The 22,851-nt window shown below is 41.5% G+C and overlaps 1 protein-coding gene across 2 annotated transcripts; it reads left to right on the forward strand.

The window, feature by feature from the left end:
* Nucleotides 1–731: 731 nt before the first annotated feature.
* On the forward strand, nt 732–22,515 carry LOC100136666 (5'-AMP-activated protein kinase gamma-1 subunit). Of its 2 annotated transcripts, NM_001124637.1 has the most exon segments (14): nt 909–1,060; nt 2,470–2,596; nt 2,994–3,045; nt 18,536–18,636; nt 18,735–18,816; nt 18,929–18,987; nt 19,218–19,263; nt 19,354–19,408; nt 19,561–19,687; nt 19,951–20,116; nt 20,224–20,261; nt 20,404–20,550; nt 20,792–20,897; nt 21,074–21,920. In NM_001124637.1, coding segments are annotated over 13 exon segments (993 nt in total). In that variant the 5' UTR covers nt 909–1,060; nt 2,470–2,593; the 3' UTR covers nt 21,085–21,920.
* Nucleotides 22,516–22,851: the final 336 nt, after the last annotated feature.

The raw sequence follows: 22,851 nt of genomic DNA on the forward strand, positions 1-22,851 counted from the left end.
CAAAGCACACCTCAGACACAGCAAATCATATTTCTCCTTTCCTAAAACCATAGGCTTATTAAAAACCTAGGCTGCAGTCTGGGGATTCCCTGCTTTGCGATCTGTTGCCCATTTCAACAGCCAGGGTTTCATTAAAGAGGCTTAGTCAGGATACTTTTTTTATCGCATATTTAATTATAGTGCATTGCATTGAACTATAACTTATAGTTACGCACTATAACTATAACAATGAACTTAAATTCATTGTCACAAAACGTGCGTCAGACAAAAAAATATGTATTTTGTTTCTGGCTGGCATATGTGGTGGTCGCCTAAAGTCACTGTATTAGGCAAGGCCTCATATATATATAGGATAGCAAACGAATGCTGGAATAATAGCCCAGCCTATGAATTAACCTTGCGCTTGCTTACAGCAAACTGGCGGGGATGTTTGAATGGGTGAGAGCTTTGGCTGGTGGTAAAAATGCAATAAATGTAAATCCCCTGTTCTCCCCACGCCCAATATGTTACAATGAAATGTATTCCATTAGAATGCCCAATGTTAGAATGTTTCAGATCAAATGTATGAATTCATTTAGAACGTTTTCTTATCAGTCTAATTTCCATAAACATTGTGATTGGATGAAAGCAGGGAGGGTTATCGAAACAGGATCAAATCCACTGCTCTCCTCGAGCTCATTAATTATATAATGTTCATATTTGAAGATTGCCAAAAGGCCAGTCTCATTGGCAATGACAAGGAGTGTCAAGGAATGGAATGTTAGCTAAATAGAATGGTACCCAGGCTACCCCTTTTACCCCGTATCACCCTTTCTTCACGGTCATGCGCAATCAGAAGGAAGTACTGTTAGAGGGGGCAATCGCAATCTCTCGCGTTTCCGGGGGAGTTCCAGTCATTCCAAGGCATCTTTCTCCTCGTTCATTTCACGCTATCAGTCCAGCTAAGTTTAATAAACAGATACCTTGGGAAAAAGTCCGGCGTGAGAAGAACATTTGGTTGTTTACTTCGCTACCATACAGGACCAAGCAAGGACGAGACAGTGAATGGAAAATGGAGTGTGTAAGTAGTTTACACCTCGAGCAACGTTCAAGCGGACACATATTAGTTAGCTACAGCTAGCAAGTTCAACTTCGTTATCTGTGGTAGTGTTTCGTAACTGGTCAGCGTACCAAGCTCATTAGTAGTGGCTAGCTAACGTTAATTTGTTGCATCCTTGTCGTTGTCACATTTCAGTCAGTAACGTTCACTTCTTAGCGCTAACTAGTTTACATCATGGATACTTTTAACATACCAAATTGGTGGCCATCGTTGGCTATTGACATTGTCAAGCCCTACTAGTTATGTCAGCGTCCAGAAGTTTTAATGTTACTCTACTTCGCTAGGTGAACTAACGTTGGGTAGCTATTGTGTTAACTGACGCTACATTGACAGCAGGAACTGAACTGTCTAGTAACGTTATCCTAGCTAGTGTTTATTTTATTTTATTTCACCTTTATTTAACCAGGTAGGCTAGTTGAGAACAAGTTCTCATTTAGTGTGATCCAGCTAAGCCTGTTGTTTGCTAACGCGTTACCTTTCTGTCCAAAGGTTCTTATATCTAAATGAGACAAGGACAGTTAGGCAATGACTCCCACGTGTTTGTTACATATTGGGTTAGGAATAGCAAACCAACATGATTGAACCACTTTCAGACAGCAGTATGTTCGCTAGTTCATATTCCTGATATAAAGAAGGCGATGATTAGCCACGACTAACACATTGGTGGTAATATAAAAAGCACTGGGTTCCTGTAGAGGAAACATAAGTGATTTCATTTCCTTGGCATTTCGCAGCAATTACAAGGAACAAAAATATAAACGCAACCTGCAACAATTGCAAAGATTTTACGGAGCTATAGTTCAAATAAGGAAATCAGTCAATTGAAGTAAATTCATTAGCCCCTGATCTATGGATTAAACATGACTGGGAATACAGATATGCATCTGTTGTTCAGAGATGCCCACAAAAAGGTAGGGGCCTGGATCAGAAAACAAGTCAGTATCTGGTGTGACCATCATTTGCCTCAGGCTGTTGATTGTAGCTTGTGTAATGTTGTCCCAGTTATCTTCAATGGCTGTGCTAAGTTCCTGGATATTGGCTTGAAATGGAACACGCTGTCGTACATGTCAATCCATAGCATCCCAAACATGCTCAATGGGTGACATGTCTGGTGAGTATGCAGACCATGGAAGAACTGGGCCGTTTTCAGCTTCCTGAAATTGTGATGATGGTGGCGGATGAGTGGCACGACAATGGGCCTCAGGATCTCATGACGGTATATCTATGTATTCAAATTGCCATCGATAAAATGCTATTGTATTCATTGTCCATAGCTTATGCATGCGCATACCATAACCCCACTGCCACCATGGGGGACTCTGTTCACAACATTGACATCAGCAAACCGCTGTCTGGGTGGCTGGTCTCAGATGGTCCTGCAGGTGAAGAAGCCGAATGTGGAGGTCCTGAGCTGGTGTGGTTAAACATGGTCTACGGTTGTGAGGCTGTTTGGACGTACTGCCAAATTCTCTAAAACAACGTTGGAGGCAGCCAATGGTAGAGAAATTAACATTAAATTCTCTGGCATCTGCACTGGTAGACATTCCTGCAGTCAAATGCCAATTGCACACTCCCTCAACATGAGACATCTGTGGCATTGCGTTGTGACAAAACAACATTTTAGAGTGGCCTTTTATTGTCCCCAACACAAGGTACACCTGTGTAATAATGCTGTTTAATCAGCTTCTTGATGGATGGATGGATTATTTCGGCTCACTAACAGTTGTAAATAAATTTGTGCACAAAATGAGAGAAATAAGCTTTTTGTGCATTTTTCTGGGATCTTTTATTTCAGCGTATGAAACATGGGACTGGCACTTTACATCTTGCATTTATAAATGTGTTAAGTGTAGTTAAAATTAATCAATTAACCTATACTCTGACCCTCTTTCAGATGCCACTTTCTGTTGATGATGTGGATTGTAAAAAGGAGCCACTTCTAGAAGGTAAAGAACCATATTTTACTTTTAATGCATAGCCTAGCTATTTATCCTTTCATTGCTGTCTGTAGCTATCATTTAGGATAAATAGCTAGGGTATGCATGCTGGTGCAATCTTAATCCTATGCATGGTGAGAAATTGTTAAATGGATAAATCACCCTAGAAATTAAATGTGACGTGCTATGTCATAAGGTTCCCGTCAATGGAGATTGTTTGTTATCCCCTATCACATTTCATAACGCTTTTTAAACAACTACCTGCACTCCAGATTGCCAAATCGGTTAAAAGATGGTATGGGCATATCTATCCGCCGATCAGCATTACAAAGTATATATTTGCTGACAACTAAACAGTGGAGCAAATTATTCAGCTCATTTATTCCTTCAAGTACCATCGTGCAATGTGTTTTTCCTCCTCCCAGCTCGTCCTCTAGTCTTGAAAACCCAACCCTAGGCAACACAGTGGCTATGGTCTGGTTTCAATGATGGACTCTTTTGGCATAGAGGAACTATGTCTATGGTCATGTTTTCAAGACTACTTGTCCTCTAGCCTGGTTACCTTTTCTGTTCAGCTATTACATTCCACTCTTGTCATTTGCCAAAGTTAATCTTGATGAGGTCAGAGGATTTGATCCGGATTTCAAAACCCCTCACTGCTATCATTTATCAATGTTTATGCAAATTAGTCTCATAGGAAAACGTTCTAACTTAATACATTTGATTGGAAACATTCTAACTAGTGATGCACCGATATAACATTTTTGTCAGATACCGATATCCAATATTTTCCTTGCCTAAAAAAACAGTACCGATAACCGATGTAAAAGTTCTGCTGCCTTTTTAAGCATTCTATTACAGTTAAATAGTTAACACACACCCATGGATGCCGCGGTCTAAGGCACTGCATCTCAGTGCTAGAGGCGTCACTACAGTCCCTGGTTTGATTCCAGGCTGTATCACACCCGGCCGTCATTGGGAGTTCTATGGCCCAGCGTTGTCCGGGGTAGGCCGTCATTGTAAATAAGAATTTGTTCATAACTGATTTGTCTAGTTAAAGGTTACACACACACACACCACACTGACCAAAAAGTTACTTTGTTGGCGTTTACATATGTCCCCATTACCAGTAAAACATAATCAAAACCTATTTATTTAACTTACTTGCTGTGCTGTTTTTTTTCATTTGTTCAGTCGTTTCATTCTCAACCAGGATTTCTATGGAACGCCTTTGCGTTTTTATCTAGTTATTACACATTGATTACACTCACTTGTATTTCATATGTCGCAACGATTCATCGATACGTATGACATGACGCTGGTAAAGTTGTCATTAAAAAAAGAGCTGGCGCCACCTCCCGGGTGGCGCAGTGGTTAAGGACGCTGTACTGCAGCGCCAGCTGTGCCATCAGAGTCCTGGGTTCGCGCCCAGGCTCTGTCGTAACCGGCCGCGACCGGGAGGTCCGTGGGGCGACGCACAATTGGCCTAGCGTCGCCCGGGTTAGGGAGGGCTTGGTCGGTAGGGGTGTCCTTGTCTCATCGCGCACCAGCGACTCCTGTGGCAGGCTGGGCGCAGTGTACGCTAGCCAAGGTGGCCAGGTGCACGGTGTTTCCTCCGGCGCATTGGTGCGGCTGGCTTCCGGGTTGGATGTGCACTGTGTTAAAGAAGCAGCGGCTTGGTTGGTTGTGTATCGGAGGACGCATGACTTTCAACCTTCGTCTCTCCCGAGCCCGTACGGGAGTTGTAGCGATGAGACAAGATAGTAGCTACTACAACAATTGGATACTACGAAATTGGGGAGAAAAAGGGGTAAAAATAAAAAATAAAAAAAAAAAAGAGCTGGCTAGATCATGGATGCAGGCAATGTTCTTCCCCAAAAACATAGCAAAACAACAATCTGTTTCAGTAGCTATAGTTAGCTAGCTTACTGTAGCTAGGTCTCATCATCTAAAATAACCCTAATTTATAAGACTGTTTGTTCTTATTTCATTAATGGTGGTCGGACCCATCTATGTGAAGCTAGCCACAATAACGATTAGCCACAATAGTGGACTTTGCGGTTAACATTCAAACATTCATTTATTCACTGTCAATGACATGCTTTTATTTAAGGCAAACTGCAAATTCCACTGTTGTGCCTAATCCCTATTGTGGCTAGCTTCACAACACATAACCCGGTCTGGTTGAGATGATGCAAGCTAGCTTTGGGCAACAGTGTTAAGTAGCTGGCTGGCTATTTATTTTCATGACATGAAGTTCAATTTCAATAGGTGAACAACACGTGGCAACCTAGCTAGTACTTACTCACAAAGATTCCTAAATCATTGCTAAGAATAATGAAAATGACTGCAGTTTCTACTGGTCATTGTTTTCAGGCTGGTTGTATTGGTGCTAGCTAGGTGCCAAAGCTAGCTACCCCAGAAGTTGCGGTCGAACAAATTATGCTTTATTACCAACGCGGTATTGTAAATACATCGTTCGTGACCAGTGTTTGCTTATTTGCAGACTTTTTTTGTACAGCTTTGACAGTCCCAAACGGTGTTCCATAGTATGTATGTTGTGAAGCTAATAGTAGTGACGCTATTACTGTGTAACTCCAGTAGGGCAACATCTGAAAAATAGCGCACTTGGTAGTAGAGGTCGACCGATTATGATTTTTCAACACCGATACCGATTATTGGAGACCAAAAAAAGCCGATACCGATTAATCGGACGATTTTATTTATTTATTTGTAATAATGACAATTACAACAATACTGAATAAACACTTATTTTAACTTCATATAATACATCAATAAAATCAATTTAGCCTTAAATAAATGAAACGTGTTCAATTTGGTTTAAATAATGCAAAAACAAAGTGTTGAAGAAAAAAGTAAAAGTGCAATATGTGCCATGTAAGAAAGCTAACGTTTAAGTTCCTTGCTCAGAACATGAGAACATACGAAAGCTGGTGGTTCCTTTTAACACGAGTCTTGAATATTCCCAGGTAAGATGTTTTAGGTTGTAGTTATTATAGGAATTATAGGACTATTTCTCTCCATACCATTTTGTATTTCATTAACCTTTGACTATTGGATGTTCTTATAGGCACTTTAGTATTGCCAGTGTAACAGTATAGCTTCCATCCCTCTCCTCACTCCTACCTGGGCTCGAACCAGGAACACATCGACAACAGCCACCCTCGAAGCAGCGTTACCCATGCAAAGCAAGGGGAACAACCACTCCAAGTCTCAGAGCGAGTGAAGTTTGAAACGCTATTAGCGCGCACCCCGCTATCTAGCTAGCCATTTCACATCGGTTACACCAGCCTAATCTCGGGAGTTGATAGGCTTGAAGTCATAAACAGCGCAAACCTTGAAGCACAGCGACGAGCTGCTGGCAAAACGCCCGAAAGTGCTGTTTGAATGAATGCTTACGAGCCTGCTGGTGCCTACCACCGCTCAGTCAGACTGCTCTATCAAATCATAAACTTAATTATAACATAACACACAGAAATACGAGCCTTCGGGCGTTAATATGGTCGAATCCGGAAACTATCATCTCGAAAACAAGACGTTTATTCTTTCAGTGAAATACGGAACCGTTCTGTATTTTATCTAACAGGTGGCATCCATAAGTCTAAATATTCCTGTTACATTGCACAACCTTCAATGTAATGTCATAATTACTTAAAATTCTGGCAAGTTAGGCAGCCCAAACTGTTGCATATACACTGACTCTGCGTGCAATGAACGCAAGAGAAGTGACGCAATTTCATCTGGTTAATATTGCCTGCTAACCTGGTTTTCTTTTAGCTAAATATGCAGGTTAAAAAAAATATATACTTCTGTGTATTGATTTTAAGAAAGGCATGGATGTTTATGGTTAGGTACACATTGGAGCAACGACAGTCCTTTTTCACGAATACGCACCGCATCGATTATATGCAACGCAGGACACGCTAGATAAACTAGTAATATCATTAACCATGTGTAGTTAACTAGTGATAATGATTGATTGATTGTTTTTATAATATAAGTTTAATGCTAGCTAGCAACTTACCTTGGCTTACAATGTAAAGCAATGTAATCAGGTGGTTAGTGTTGGACTAGTTAACTGTAAGGTTGCAAGATTGAATCCCCGAGCTGACAAGGTAAAAATCTGTCGTTCCCCTTGAACAAGGCAGTTAACCCACCGTTCCTAGGCCGTCATTGAAAATAAGAATGTGTTCTTACCTGACTTGCCTAGTTAAATAAACAGATTTCCGATTGTTATGAAAACTTGAAATCGCCCCTAATTAATCGGCAATTCCGATTAATCGGTCGACCTCTACTTGGTAGTGTGTACCAGAGCTCGACCAGTCGGTGAAAGCCAACATCACCCACGACAGAGAACTGTTGATTGTTAAGGACAATGAATTCCATTATTTTGGCATTATTAATGGATTTCGCCTTTTGAGTTGTCTCGCTGAAATGTTCTCACACTTTCAAATGACTGCTCGACTTGTTGACTGCTCGTTCCACACAGCAGACATTGGGCTAGGTTTGGAATGCTGTTTTGCACAACATTTTACATGGCATCATTACGTCATGTACCTACGCTGTGAACTTTCATGTGCCTTAATAACAAACTTAATAAGAAACTTGTATGCCACCTGTAAATACAAATACAATTGTTAAATTACGAGCCTAGAAGTGTGCCATATATCTATCTACTTCTGTCTATTTGAGCTGGTCAGTATTTGTAGGTAATCCCGTCTAACGCAGCTTTTAAATTTGTTTTATTGTGTAGTAAAGCTGCATAAGTGTTGCTCTCCACTTTCTGGAGGACCCAGTTTTGAAATCAGTGGAATTTGAGTATGATAGCTAAGGGGATGGAGAAAACACCTGTCTCCGGATTACAGCTTCAAACTAAGGGAAACCATGGCATCCGACAGGAGAAGCGTCCATCCGTGAATGATGTATATTGGTAAAATAGTCTAGCTAGCTACATTTTCAGATATTACATAGTTCTAGCTAATGTTACGTTTATGATCTTATTATCCGTATCTCAGACCCGTTTGCTTAGCTAGCTATAGCCTAATGTTAGCTATCTAACATTGAACCTGGTTGTTTAGCTGCCTGCAGGGTAGTAACGTCATGAGTTGGGATTATAGTTCATTGGCATCCGACAGGAGATGAGTCCATCCATGAATGACAGTCTTGCTAGCTACATTTTCAGATATTACATGTTTCTAATTTTGACAAAGCGTAATTACACTGTTGCCAGCAGCAGTTAGTCACCAACACTGGATAACATGAAAACAGACTAAAATTGTCAGTGGGGTGTTCTCTCATTTGTCTGGAAGTAGCTAGGAAACTAGCCAATGTTAGCCAGTTATCTTGGTCGCTTGACTGCCGTTCTGACTGCTCGGATCAACCCTACTCCTCGGCCAGAGCGTCCAGTGTGCGCTCTGAATGCTCCAGAGAGCGAAACGCTCTGAATTTACAAACGGACAATCTGATAGCACAGTTGCAGTCACCAACGTCTGGATAACATAACAGCCTAACCAGCTCGGCTAGGGCGAGTAATGTTCAGTGAGCTGTTCTCTGATTTGTATCTGGAAGTAGCTAGAAAGTTAGCTTGGGTGCTTGACTGCTGCTGTTTAGTACAGAATGCTTGGATCAACCCTTAAAGAGATTCTTCTTCGGTGGGCTTTATCGGCGGTTGGCATCCAACGTTATGGTGCATTACCGCCAGCTGGAGAGACGGGAAGAGATTATATAGACTATATCTAATGATCTTATACTCAATATACTATTTCTAATCTCATTTCCTTTATCCCCTTCTCCCTCATACTATATCTCAGCCTCTCTCTTTCCCTCTGATACTGCCCACACTGTAGCAATTCATGCTCCATGGTCTCTGTTTCCTGGCAATAATCACACTTTCCTGTTGGATGCTTTCCTATCAGATTTAAGGATTTATTCAACTGGCAGTGTCCCACCATTAATCTTGTAAAAATAGCTTCTTCTGTCCCTTCCTGCTGTCCTTTCCTTTGTACTTGAAATAAATGCCTGCCCTTAGTATCTCTATTCCCCCTTAAAGAGATGGGTGGGGCTAAACCTTAAGGGGGTGTGAACGTTGCCGAATGGGTGTAGGACAAAGAACGTCTCTCCAATAGTAGTACCAAAATATTAAAAGGCAATTTTTTCAAAAGTGAGTTTACAAGTTTATCAACTTTAAAATCAGAATTACTTTCCCATTGTCCCTCAACTGTAGTGAATGCTGTACCATTTTGTAGCAGAGTCTCTACTGTTATCCAACGTAAAGAACACAATTTCAAATTTTCCTACATAAGACCGATTTGAGCCAGTCTGTCACATTTTGGCTCCATTCATTGTTCCTTCTATCCTTACCAGTCTCCCAGTCCCTGCCTCTGGAAAGCATCCCCATAGCATTATGCTTCCACCACCATGCTTCACGATAGGGATGGTGTTAGATGGGTGATGAGCTGTGACTGTTTTTTTTCCAGACATAGTGCGTTGCATTCAGACTATACAGTTACATTTGTCATCAGACCACAGAATATTTTGCCTTATGCTCAGTCATCCATGTTCCTTTTTGCATACTCCAGGCGTGCTGTCGTGCCTTTTTTTCAGGAGTGGCTTCTGTCTGGCGACTTTCCCATAAAGCCCAGATTGGTGAAGTGCTGTAGAGACTGTTGAGGGTCTGTAGTGACGCCTCTAGCACTGAGATGCAGTACCTTAGACCGCTGCGCCATTCGGGAGCCCCTGTATATTGACATGCATTGTCAAAAATCAAATTTATTTATTTAGCCCTTCGTACATGAGCTGATATCTCAAAGTGCTGTACAGAAACCCAGCCTAAAACCCCAAACAGCAAGCAATGCAGTGTTGAAGCACGTTGGCTAGGAAAAACTCCCTAGAAAGGCCGAAACCTAGAGAGGAACCAGGCTATGAGGAGTGGCCAGTCCTCTTCTGGCTGCGCCGGGTGGAGATTATAACAGAACATGGCCAAGTGTTCATAAATGACCAGCATGGTCAAATAATAGGTCTGGGACAGGTAGCACGTCCGGTGAACAGGTCAGGATTCCATAGCCGCAGGCAGAACAGTTGAAACTGGAGCAGCAGCACGGCCAGGTGGACGGGGACAGCAAGGAGTCATCATGCCAGGTAGTCCTGAGACATGGTCCTAGGGCTCAGGTCCTCCGAGAGAGAGAAAGAGAGAATTAGAGAGAGCATACTTAAATTCACACAGGACACCGGATAAGACAGGAGAAGTACTCCAGATATAACAAACTGACCCTAGCCCCCCGACACAAACTACTGCAGCATAAATACTGGAGGCTGAGACTGGAGGGGTCAGGAGACACTGTGGCCCCATCCGATGATACCCCCGGACATGGCCAAACAGGAAGGATATAACCCCACCCACTTTTCCAAAGCACAGCCCCCACACCACTAGAGGGATATCTTCAACCACCAACTTACCATCCTGAGACAAGGCCGAGTATAGCCCACAAAGATCTCCGCCACGGCACAACCCACAGGGGGGGCGCCAACCCAGACAGGAAGATCACATCAGTGACTCAACCCACTCAAGTGACGCACCCCTCCTAGGGACGGCATGAAAGAGCACCAGTAAGCCAGTGACTCAGCCCCTGTAATAGGGTTAGAGGCAGAGAATCCCAGTGGAAAGAGGGGAACCGGCCAGGCAGAGACAGCAAGGGCGGTTCGTTGCTCCAGAGCCTTTCCGTTCACCTTCACACTCATGGGCCAGACTACACTCAATCATATGACTCACTGAAGAGATGAGTTTTCAGTAAAGGCTTAAAGGTTGCCTACATGGGTAAGCAGACCGTTCCATAAAAAATTGAGCTCTATAGGAGAAAGCCCTGCCTCCAGCTGTTTGCTTGGAAATTCTAGGGACAATTAGGAGGCCTGCATCTTGTGACCGTAGCGTACGTGTAGGTATGTGGGTATCAACTGTGGGACCTTAAATAGACAGTTTATTTATTTTTTTCTTAATGTAAATGACATATTTCTGTGTTTCATTTTTAATAAAATTTTAAAAATGTCATGTTTTCACTTTGTCATTATGGGGTATTGTGTGTAGATTGGGGTGAGAAGTATTTAGTCAGCATTTTTTTATTTCAGTCTAACACAACAATGTGCATAAGTCAAGGGTTATGAATTCTTGCTGAAGGCACTATATATTAGACCTAGCCTACTCCAGTGCATTTAGGCGACCGCTATAGTCCATGAGCCAGCCCCCCAAATTTGGGCCGTCGGGTTCACTTGGGCCAACGATGTCTGTTGTTTTTCAAGGTCTATGTCCCTAGAGTTGGAAAATGTCAGAGCAGTGCAGCAATGGTAGCTTTCTGTGTTATCACTGTTTTGTTCCTCCCGCCCATTTTTATTTGTAACAATTTTTTATCATAGTGTAAAGTCCCAATGTCAGTATACAACATGTTCTTGCTCACGTATAGTTGCAGCAAAGTAGTCAATGGAATGTTTCATTGACCAAATTGGTGCATATTCAAAAAAGTGGATATTCGCAAAATCCATCATGATTTATGTATTGTAACAGGCTCACAATGTGGTTACTTAAGTCCGATTTGGCTATTTTCACTGCTGAACATGTAGAAGTTGTCCCCTTTCAGGTTTAGAAGTAACTGCTAAATGCTAACTCCCGTTCGTATAAGCTGGTTAGCATAGCTAGCATACAGAAATCGGTGGTGCTAGTCAGTTTTTAAATTTAATGCAGTTGATTGGTAACAATGACATGAACATGTGTTAGGGTTGCAAAGGGTCGTAAACTTTCTGTTAAATTTCTGGAAATTTTCCATGGAAAGCTAAGAACGGGATGTTAACTTCTTGACGCTACCCATCCCTGTCGCCGGATCATTTTCATCAGCAACCGCTGAATAGCATAGCACCACAGTCAAATAATATTACTAAAAAAATATTCATATTCATGAAATCACAAGTGCAATATTGCAAAACACAGTTTAGCCTTTTGTTAATCCACCTGTTGTCTCAGATTTTGAAATTATGCTAAACAGCGAAAGAATGCAAGCCTTTGTGTAAGTTTATCGATAGCCTAGCATAGCATTATGTACACTTAGCATCAGGAAGCTTGGTCACAAATCAGAAAAGCAATCAAATTAACCGTTTACCTTTGATCTTTGGATGTTTTCACTCACGAGACTCCCAGTTACACAACAAATGTTCCTTTTGTTCCATAAAGATTATTTTTTATACCCAAAATACCTCTGTTTGTTTGTCGCGTTATGTTCAGAAATCCACAGGAAAGAGCGGTCACGACAACGCAGACGGAAATTCCAAATAGTCTCCATAATGTCCACAGAAACATGTAAAATGTTTTTTATAATCATTCCTCAAGTTGTTTTTTAAAATATATATTCGATAATATATCAACCGAGTGTGAGGGTTTTCCATAACACCGGGTGGAACAATGGCCGCTGTACTCTGTAGGGCAAAACTCATTCTGAGAGCCCCCACCGATCCACTTACGCAATGTGATCTTTCACGCTAATTTTTCAAAATAAAAGCCTGAAACTATGTCTAATGACTGTTGACACCTTAGGGAAGCCATAGAAAAAGGAATCTGGTTGATATCCCTTTAAATGGAGGATAGGCATGCATAGGAACAGAAGGGTTTCAAAATAAGAGGCACTTCCTGATTGGATTTTCCTCAGGTTTTCACCTGCAATATCAGTTCTGTTATACTCACAGACAATATTTTTACAGTTTTGGAAACTTTAGAGTGTTTTCTATCATAATCTGACAATTATATGCATATTCTAGTTTCTGGGGCTGAGAATTTTTTTTTTGTTGCCAAAAACGAAAATATTGCCCCCTACACGCAAAAGGTTAAGCACGGGAATTTTGCTTAAATTCATCAAAAAAGTTAGCATAACAGTGAACCTTTTTTTGTGGGATACACAAGGCAATTCTAGGTCTTGTGGCATATTTTAGTTTAGTTCAATAGAATCAACCCTCTGCATGCACTTCCATCACGTACAGCTGATTCTCAAGATCTTGCACACTAATGAGATGCTATTGAGCCCACACTACTACACTGTCTGAGCCTAGGACTACATGCTTTCAGGTACATTTTGATTACAATACTGGATGGGGTGAATATATTTAATGACATAAATTATTATTTTGTTAACTTGTAAATAGCCTACAGCAAAGTGTGTTTAAATAATTTCTAACTTGTTAACAATTTCTGCTAGTTAGTTTTTGCTACCATTTGGGTTTTTAGCTTGCTTGAGCCTGCTGAGTGTTAATTCACGTTTCTGTACATTTCATTTTAAAACATGTATCTTACAAATGAGTTGTTTAATCTAACTGCTTAACTATTTATCTGTACATGGAATTTTATTTCTTTTTTTAACTAATTTAAAAAAAATCTTTACAAGAAGATGTCACAGGCACTATTTGATGTGTGAAGACATTTCACTGCAGCTAATGTAGAAGGAAAAGCTGTGTACATTTGCAAATACAGTGCCAAATCGTATGTCAAAAAATCAACAAAGATGCAGAATCATCTGGCCAAGTGCATAAAGTTCCCTCACCGCTCACAACATGCAACCTCTGACAAAAGTCCCTTTACGTCTATTTGAGGTGGAAATGATGAATCAGACACCTTATCGATAGCAACAGCACATGGTCCTCCTGGAATCAGACATAGTCAGAGAAATGCTGATGAACGACTTGCTCGAGCTGTGTATGCAACTGGTTCACCTCTGATGCTCACAGGCAATGTATATTGGAAGAGATTTCTGAATGTTCTCCGCCCAGCATACACCCCTCCAATCACACATGCTTTATCTACTCATTTGCTGGATGCAGAGTTCAAGTGAAGGTCAAGCAAGACTGTATTGCAATCATCACTGATGGGTGGTCGAATGTTCGTGGCCAAGGAATAGTTAACTACATCTCCACCCCTCAACCAGTATTCTACAAGCGCACAGACACAAGGGACAACAGACACACCTGTCTCTACATTGCAGATGAGCTGAAGGCGGTCATCAATAACCTTGGACCACAGAAGGCCTATGGTGTCGTCACTACCGTGTCTCTTGGTAGTCTGGCCAAGTACACTTCCAAGCAAGGGCTTTGGGATGGAGATGCAATATGGCAGTCGTGCCAACATATCTCATCAGCCACCTGGTGGAAGGGACTTTGTGGATCTGAGGCTCTTTCCCTTGTTGCCTCATCATCCTCCAAATTCCACCAACATGAGCCACCTAAGAGCGCAACTGGTCCTTATTTGGGAACACACACACACACCAAAGCACGCAACAGGCTGACCAATACAAGGATTGAAAAATTGGTGACCATCCGGGCAAATATGAGGCTTTTTGAGCCTGACAACAAGCCATCCTTAACTAGATTAGAAAGTGACCGTGAAGATGAAGCCTCAGTCTGATGTTCAAGAGGTGGATATTGAGGAGGTCCAGGGAGAAGACATGGAAGACAACCAAAACTTTAGTTTCTAGACTATCATTTTACAGCTGTAAACTGAGCAAAAACACTGACATTCCTGTATTGCAGGAAATCACGCACAGAACGAGCAGTATGGCTGGTGGCATTATCATGCTGGAGGGTCATGTCAGGATGAGCCTGCAGGAAGGTTACCACATGAGGGAGGAGGATGTCTTCCCTGAAGCGCACAGCGTTGAGATTGCCTGCAATGACAACAAGCTGAGTCCGATGATGCTGTGACACACCGCCCCAGACCATGATGGGCCCTCCACCTCCAAATCGATCCCGCTCCAGAGTACAGGCCTGTAATTACTTCAACGATAAACTCGAATCCGACCGCCACCCCTGGTGAGACAACCGTGACTCGTCAGTGAAGATCACTTTTTGCCAGTCCTGTTTGGTCCAGCGACGGTGGGTTTGTGCCCATAGGCGACTTTGTTGCCAGTGATGTCTTGGGAGAATGTGCCTTACAACAGTCCGACAAGCTCTGTCCAGCCTCTCTCAGCCTTTTGCGGACAGTCTGAACACTGATGGAGGGATTGTGTGTTCCTGGTGTAACTCGGGCAGTTGTTGTTGCCGTCTTGTACCTGTCCCGCAGGTGTTGTTACATGTGGTCTGCCACTGCGAGGACAATCAGCTGTACGTCCTGTCTCCCTGTAGCGCTGTCTTAAGCGTCTCACAGTACAGACATTGCAATTTATTGCCCTGGCTACATCTGCAGTCCTCATGCCTCCTTGTGGCATGCCTAAGGCATGTTCACGCAGATGAGCAGGGACGCTGGGCGTCTTTCTTTTGATGTTTTTCAGAGTCTGTAGAAAGCCCTCTTTAGTGTCCTAAGCTTCCATAACTGTGACCTTAATTGCCTTCCGTCTGTAAGCTGTTAGTGTCTTAATGACTGTTCCACAGGTGCATGTTCATTAATTGTTTATGGTTCATTGAACAAGCATGGGAAACAGGGTTTAAACCCTTTACAATAAAGATCTGTGAAGTTATTTGGATTTTTACGAATTATATTTAAGACAGGGTCCTGAAAAAGGGACTTCTTTTTTTGTTGAGTTTATGTTGAAAATGCGATGGATCGTTGGGATCATTCCATATTCCCTTTTGTTGTTCCATGCAATCATCACATGTGAATAGTCAACTCATTTCATTAAAGTTCAATTCGTAACTAAATTGTTTTATTTCTATTGGAAGGATTTAATTATTTGCAATTGTCTATTCATCATAAGGTTAAAGGTTTGTTTCTGTCTCCATATGATATGGTAAATATATCCAATGCAAAAAAACATCTACATTTTAAATGGTATTAATTTGCATATTTCCGTTAATTCCCTTATATTCCCACGCAAAGTTTCCACCTCTGAATAATCCCCAAAATGTGCAACCCTATTTGTGCTTGACATCCATACAAGTATTTTACTCCGATTTCTAGCCTTAAGGTAGGCACATTTTTCTTTGAGGCAATGAAGAGACTCGGGGTCATTCCCCCACGTGCTGACTTCTTTACCGCATCTATACTCTTTTAATAATATATCAATGGAAAACTTAGATTCACATCTGTCCATCAGACACATTTTTGGAATGTTCAGGTCAACATAACCTTGATATTTGATCTCTAGGGTACAAATCAAAATTTTTGACAAGTGGTTCTGAAAGGTCATGAAATTACTTTAAAAAAAAGTATAATTTAACTAACTTTTTGAAAGCACCTGCTACAACTATTGTTTAAACACAGCCCATATTGTGCCATTGACATTAGAATGTGGAAGCTTAGCTTACACCTCAATCACACCTACAGCGCCATTGCTCAAAATGGTACACAGCATCATCTGGATGTGTTACAGAAGTTCATCATTCACCATATGCCACCATTTCTGTCAAGCCGTGTACACATACCATTTGAATAGGTTCGATAAATCCAGCGTATGCGCCACACAGAACACTGCAACTGCCTCTGCAATGCAATGCTGCAAGGCAAACGCATGGTTCCATTGGAAATTAATGTATTTCTGGTGTACCAAAACGCAATGACCCTGTAGGTGTTAGTGAGGCTATAGAATTCTATTTAGTGGTTCAGCTATGTTTTTGGATTGTGACTTTGTTGATAGAGGCACCACATTGCACACACAGCTAGAACAGGGTTTTAAAATGGTTTGTAGATAAAGGGCCATCACAGGATTCACAAATTAACCCCACAGAATACTTTTTCCAATATGGCCTTCAAACAACTCAATGGGGAATTGAAAATTAGATCAATTTTGGCATAACCATAGCTGAATGAAATACAATTGTAGTTTGCCCAATAATATCTTAAAATGTTCATAGTGATGTTGAATATTCAACTAAATGTGCCAGATATAAAGATGTTACATTATCCACAAAATTGTGGTAAGAATATGCCCAAGAGGTTGTCTGAATCGCTGATTTTCTAAAGATGTCCTGATCAATAGGTGCAATATTTCAACTTCAAACATGTAGAATGGATATGGTCATGGGATGTCAGCTGGAAGGAACAGCGTCCATTTTACGGGCTCCTGACCAATTGTGCTGTTTTTGTGTATTTTTAGCGATGATCTTAGTTTTTTTGTACCTAATGTTTCCGCCACCGAAAAGAGCTTCTTAACATCAGAACAGCCATCATTACTTCAATTTCTAATTCACTGAGTCGGGAGGCAAAAGGCATTCAGGCCCAAACAGTACCGATGAACCAACAGGACCCTGAACAGCCCCCTCCCCAGCCTTAAACTGCTAAATAGTTAGTACTGTAATCACAGCCAAAGGTGCTTCAACAAAGTACTGAGTAAAGGGTCTGATTACTTATGTAAAGTTTTTTTTTTTTTTTTAAATAACCAAAATATCATCTAAAATTTCTAAACCTGTTTTCGCTTCGTCATTATGGGGTATTGTGTGTATTGATGGGGGTGGGGGGGAAACGTTATCAAATTTAGAATAAGGCTATAACGTAACAGTGTGGAAAAAGTCGAGGGGGAGGGTTCTTAAATACTTTATGAAGGCACTGTATGTAGGCAATTTTGTGACCTTTCAGAAGAACCACGTGTCAAACAAAGATTAAAATGTATCAGGGTTTTCTTTTTAAAATAATCTATACAGGCAATTCTGATATGTACCCTAGAGGTCAAAGGTCAGGGTTCTGTTGACCTGAATATCCTAAAAAGGTGACTGACCTCTGTCCAAAGATATATGATTTAAAGGATTTAATTCTACCCTATGACATTATTTGTCATAGGGTAGAATCTCATATGGGGAAATCATTTCTGGGATGGAGGGATGAGAGTAATACACACAGTTACCATTGCTGCACTGCATTTTCCAACTCTCCAACTACCAATCAGCAACTGCGCCGGACATCCGGCTGCATATTGAACGTTGAAATTGCTTAAAGGCAGTCTCTCTGGCAAATGACAGGAGTGGAATGTTAGCTAAAAAAGACTGGTACCCAGACTAGTCCTCCTTGTACTATGTGTTTGTGAGTGTCGTTGCCAAGGCAACACCCACTCACGAGGGAAACGTGGTCTAAACCAGGGGCTCCAAAAACATTTTCATGTGTGTAGCTGTTAGCTTTCCAGCTTGACCAGAGAGAGAGCACTGCATTGTGTGTTTAGTAGTAGATTTAGCTGCAATAGATATCCACAACGATTCTCAAGTTGCCCTCAATTGTATTATAACGACAAAATAAAACCTATGTTCACCAAAAATGTTGTTCTCATATATTAGTTATTCAGGAATGTAAATGATAGCAATTATTGGTTTTGAGTGGATTGCTCTTTTTTTATGATTTAAAAAAAATATATATTTACTTGAGTTTGTAAAAAGTATTATGTTGCCTGTGTAGGAAGGAAGCCTCAAAGTGTAATATTGTGACAAATGTTGGAATCTATTGAGGCAGCTCTAAAAAAAAATATGACAATTGAAATGTATATAATGAATGCACAGTAAATTGAACCCGTTTCCCTCTTGTCCTCATTCTCCTCAGACTCGGATTATAATGTCTACACCCGGTTTATGAAGTCTCATCGGTGCTATGACTTGGTCCCTACCAGCTCCAAGTTGGTGGTGTTCGATACTTCACTGCAGGCAAGACCACATCCTGATTTGAACTCTTTCCTGTCAAATTAATCTAGACCCAAGACGCTGCTTTGTGTTTGTGTATAACTTGGTTCATCTCTCCGTAGGTAAAGAAGGCATTTTTCGCTCTGGTGTCCAATGGGGTGAGAGCAGCACCACTCTGGGACTGTAAGAAGCAGTGTTTTGTAGGTGAGAAAGACAGTCCATTGTTGCCTGGGTGTTTTTTATTTTTTGTATTTTATTTTTAATAATGCACAACGAGTGGAGTTGACTCTGTTCTCCTGCTGATCTCTCACTGCAGGCATGCTGACCATCACAGACTTCATCAACATCCTCCATCGCTACTACAAGTCTCCTTTGGTAAGGCCTAGCTTTCAGGCTGCCCTCGTCTTCCACTGTTTCTATGTTTTAATGTTTATAGCGTTCCCTATCTCAATTTCACATTTGAATCATATCAGTGGTGGTGGAGGTTGGAAAGGTGCGACAAGTGATTTGCAGCACTTACATCATATCTAATGAACAGTTGACCTTCATGCCTCTCACTACCCTTGCTCTGTTAGTCAGCATTTTCACCTGTTTTAATGTTTCAGGTACAGATATATGAGCTGGAGGAGCACAAGATAGAGACGTGGAGAGGTAAGGGCATTTAGTAACTGTAATAATTAATGACTGATCATCTACTGGCATAAGGCTAACTAGTGCCTATTCTGTTCTCCTTCATCATAGAAGTCTACCTTCAAGACTCCTTCAAGCCCCTAGTCAGCATATCCCCCAATGAAAGGTAGGTCTACTGCCATGGTGAGGGTTGTCACTGGACAGTTGGTCCAAGTAGCCAGAGCTCAATTCAGTTACTGACTGGCACTGTTTGTCTGAAAGGGCCCTGATATGGTCACAAAGGTATTTTAATTTCCCCTTTCTCCTTCCCTGTTTCAGTCTGTATGACGCCGTGTCGTCTCTGCTGAAGAATAAGATCCACAGACTGCCTGTGATCGACCCTCTGACAGGGAACACCCTCTACATCCTCACTCACAAGAGGATCCTCAAGTTCCTCAAGCTCTTTGTGAGTCTCTTTTGTGATCCTCTTTCTCACGCTCTCCCCGTTCATCTCTCTCACCACGTTTTATCACCCGCTGTTCTTTGACATCTCAAGGTTGCTTTCTCGGCAGGAGAGAAGTTAAGACGAGCAGTTCTAGGTCTGTAGGCCTTGTTAATGAAATCCACACCCCAATGTTTATTGATTGTGGTGAGGTAATATACTGTGTTTTAATTTGTGTGATTTTTTTTCAAGCCACTTACATTAGTGTAACCTTGTGTTATTCCCAGATATCGGAGATGCCGAAACCTGCTTTCTTAGGCCAGACTCTAGAGGAACTGGGCATCGGAACATTCCATAAGATTGCAGTGGTGCGTTCTGACACACCTCTTTACACAGCACTGGGCATCTTCGTGGAGCAGAGAGTGTCTGCCCTGCCTGTCGTCGATGACAATGGTAAGTAAGGGGGGGACAGTTTGTTGAATGAAGGGTTAAATATGACTTCTGACCCTGATATGGTATGTAGTACTCATGTGCTCATGTCTTTCTCTCTCAACACACAGGACGAGTGGTGGACATTTACTCCAAATTTGATGTCATTGTAAGTACTGGACAGCTGTATTTAAACAGTATAGTCACTGATCAGCATAAAATATAGTTTTAGCTCATTGTGGGTGTTTGAGAGACAGGCAAAGAGTACTGAAAACAAGCAGCATATAGAAGTAATAATGTCCCCCACACAGAACCTAGCTGCAGAGAAGACGTACAACAACCTGGATGTGACTGTGACCAAAGCCCTGCAGCACCGCTCTCAGTATTTTGAGGGAGTGCTCACCTGCAACACACACGACACACTGGAGTCCATCATAAACAGACTGGTAGAGGCAGAGGTGAGAGAGACAGAGACGCCTGTGTATACACATTCTATTACTGTTTGGGTCCACAATTTAAACAGTTTCTTGGGAGTTTGTCAAGGTCAATACAAGTAGTACACACAATCATAATGTAATATATACACCGGTGCCGAGATCTAACCTTGCCATTGCTAAGTCAACATCACCTTACTTGAAGGTGGAACAACTGCTAAAGCCTTTAGTTTGTGTAACCTATGATTTGTCTCCGCTCTCTCAGGTGCACAGGCTGGTGGTGGTTGATGAGCAGGAGGTGGTGAAGGGTATTGTCTCTCTCTCAGACATCCTCCAGGCACTGGTGCTCACTAATGGAGACGGAGACAAGGGTAAACACAAACCTGCGCTATGCACTGACCTTGATGAATCAAATGAAAACGATGTGAATGTCATTAAGTTTCAACTCAGTCCCTGGGAAGCAATGTTTTAAAATTGTTTTGTGGTTTTAAAGGAATGAAATAGTTTAAGGTGAAATAAAGTGATTTATCTGGTGTTTGTATTTCAGGAACTGCTTGAAGGAGTGATGAAGGGAAGCCTCCTCCAAAAAGATGAGGATAAATAGAGAGGAGGATGATCCTGAAGGAGAGGAAGAAATAGGAGTGCCGTGGGAGAGGGAAAGATAGGAATCTGTCAACAACCCCTCCTGTACAAATGTACGTCTTGAACATGAGGATCTCTCTCTCTGCACAAAAATGTGAATCCCATTGACTTTCTCAATTCAGCAATATAGACACATAGGGACACTTTAAACCAAGCCAAAAACAAACAAGAAGCGGCCAATGGAGTGGAGCTGTATGTCCATTGTCCACTCTGAGCGGCCCAACACAACCTAGTGTCCCTCCTCTATTGGCGCAGGTGATGGACCGATACAGTGAAGGAATGATGTCTAGTTATGTGAAGGGGATCAATTATCCATTTCTCAGACAGATCCATTCCCTACCCGTTCTCTCCCATTTGGTCTGTAGACACTGGAGAGAGGAGTCAGAAACTTTCCACCCTGTCCCTTAACTGAGCAGCATTCCTTTTCCCCCATCATCCTTTTGGGCTGGAGTCTATAAAGCACAACAAGCCAATCATGGATCAAAAGATCATGCATGTCACAGTGGAACAATATATATTAGTACTGGAAGCTACCACAGCAACTCGGCTGTTTTGGTTACAGTAGGTGAAGTCTGGAATGTCCGAGTTGGCACTGCTGTAGCTGTAATTAATTTTATTTCTAATATCGATGCACAACCACTGACTTATGTAGTAAACGAGTTGTTTCTGATTTGCTATTTGGCATAGCGTACATTTCACAATTTTTTTCTTATTCTCTCTTCAGTTTGTAAAGTGTCATGTGAATTGGAGTGTTATGATTTTGCTCAGTGTGTCCTTGTTTGATTTGACACACACATTGTCAAACCCAGAAGACTGGAGACATTTTTATGGCAGTACAACGAGTCTGTTTTTAGGGTTTGTTTAGCGGTGTTCCTCAATCCTTCTAGCGCTAGATGAAATTATTTTTTGAAAGTTTTCAACAACATGCAGTGAGTGTGTGGATTGATCATGGACTCAGTCACTTGTGAACAATTGCCTGTCTTCTGATTGGATGTATCCGAGTGCTCCTGAGATATTCATCCTGATTGTGTTAGGGGTAATTCGGTGAAGCAGTTGACATTTTGGACAGTCCCTTTTTTGCCGTGACTTTATTCCATTACCTTATAGGATTCCATTTTAGTCTTTCATTACTACCTGTACTTTCCTTTTCACGTTCCCAGAGGGCAAACCATGTATGAAAGGGACTTTCTTGGGCCATTGAATCAGTACATTTCCAACTTTTCAAAATTGACTTTTGCTCACAGGTTTTAAGGTATGAATAAGATGTGTACATGTATGTAAATGATTTTTTTCTTCCTAATGTGAATTGTAATTTAATGCATGAGCAATAAATATTGTTTTTCTGCAGTTTCCTGTAATTAGTTTTATATATGTACTTTTTAATGTGATTTGGTGGAGCAGTAGGGTTGTAGGTCAGCTGGAGGTTGTGGGAAGAGCAGGATGTGATAACACTAACTTAGGGCAATGGGATGACCATGGATCAGGGGATAGACCTTTGTTTTGATTTGAATGAGGGGTAGAAAGGTTGCATTGGAAGACTCATTAAAAGGCACTAATGGAAATAGTTTTTGCATTAGATGTACACACTGGTATGTGTGAGTAAAATAAACACAAAACTTAGGAAAACGGTTGTATTATTACTCTAGGCTATATGCATGATTGGAAACCAGTCCTGAAAAGGCT

This window comes from Oncorhynchus mykiss, chromosome 17, assembly GCF_013265735.2.
Source record: "Oncorhynchus mykiss isolate Arlee chromosome 17, USDA_OmykA_1.1, whole genome shotgun sequence".
Classification (NCBI taxonomy): Eukaryota; Metazoa; Chordata; class Actinopteri; order Salmoniformes; family Salmonidae; genus Oncorhynchus; species Oncorhynchus mykiss.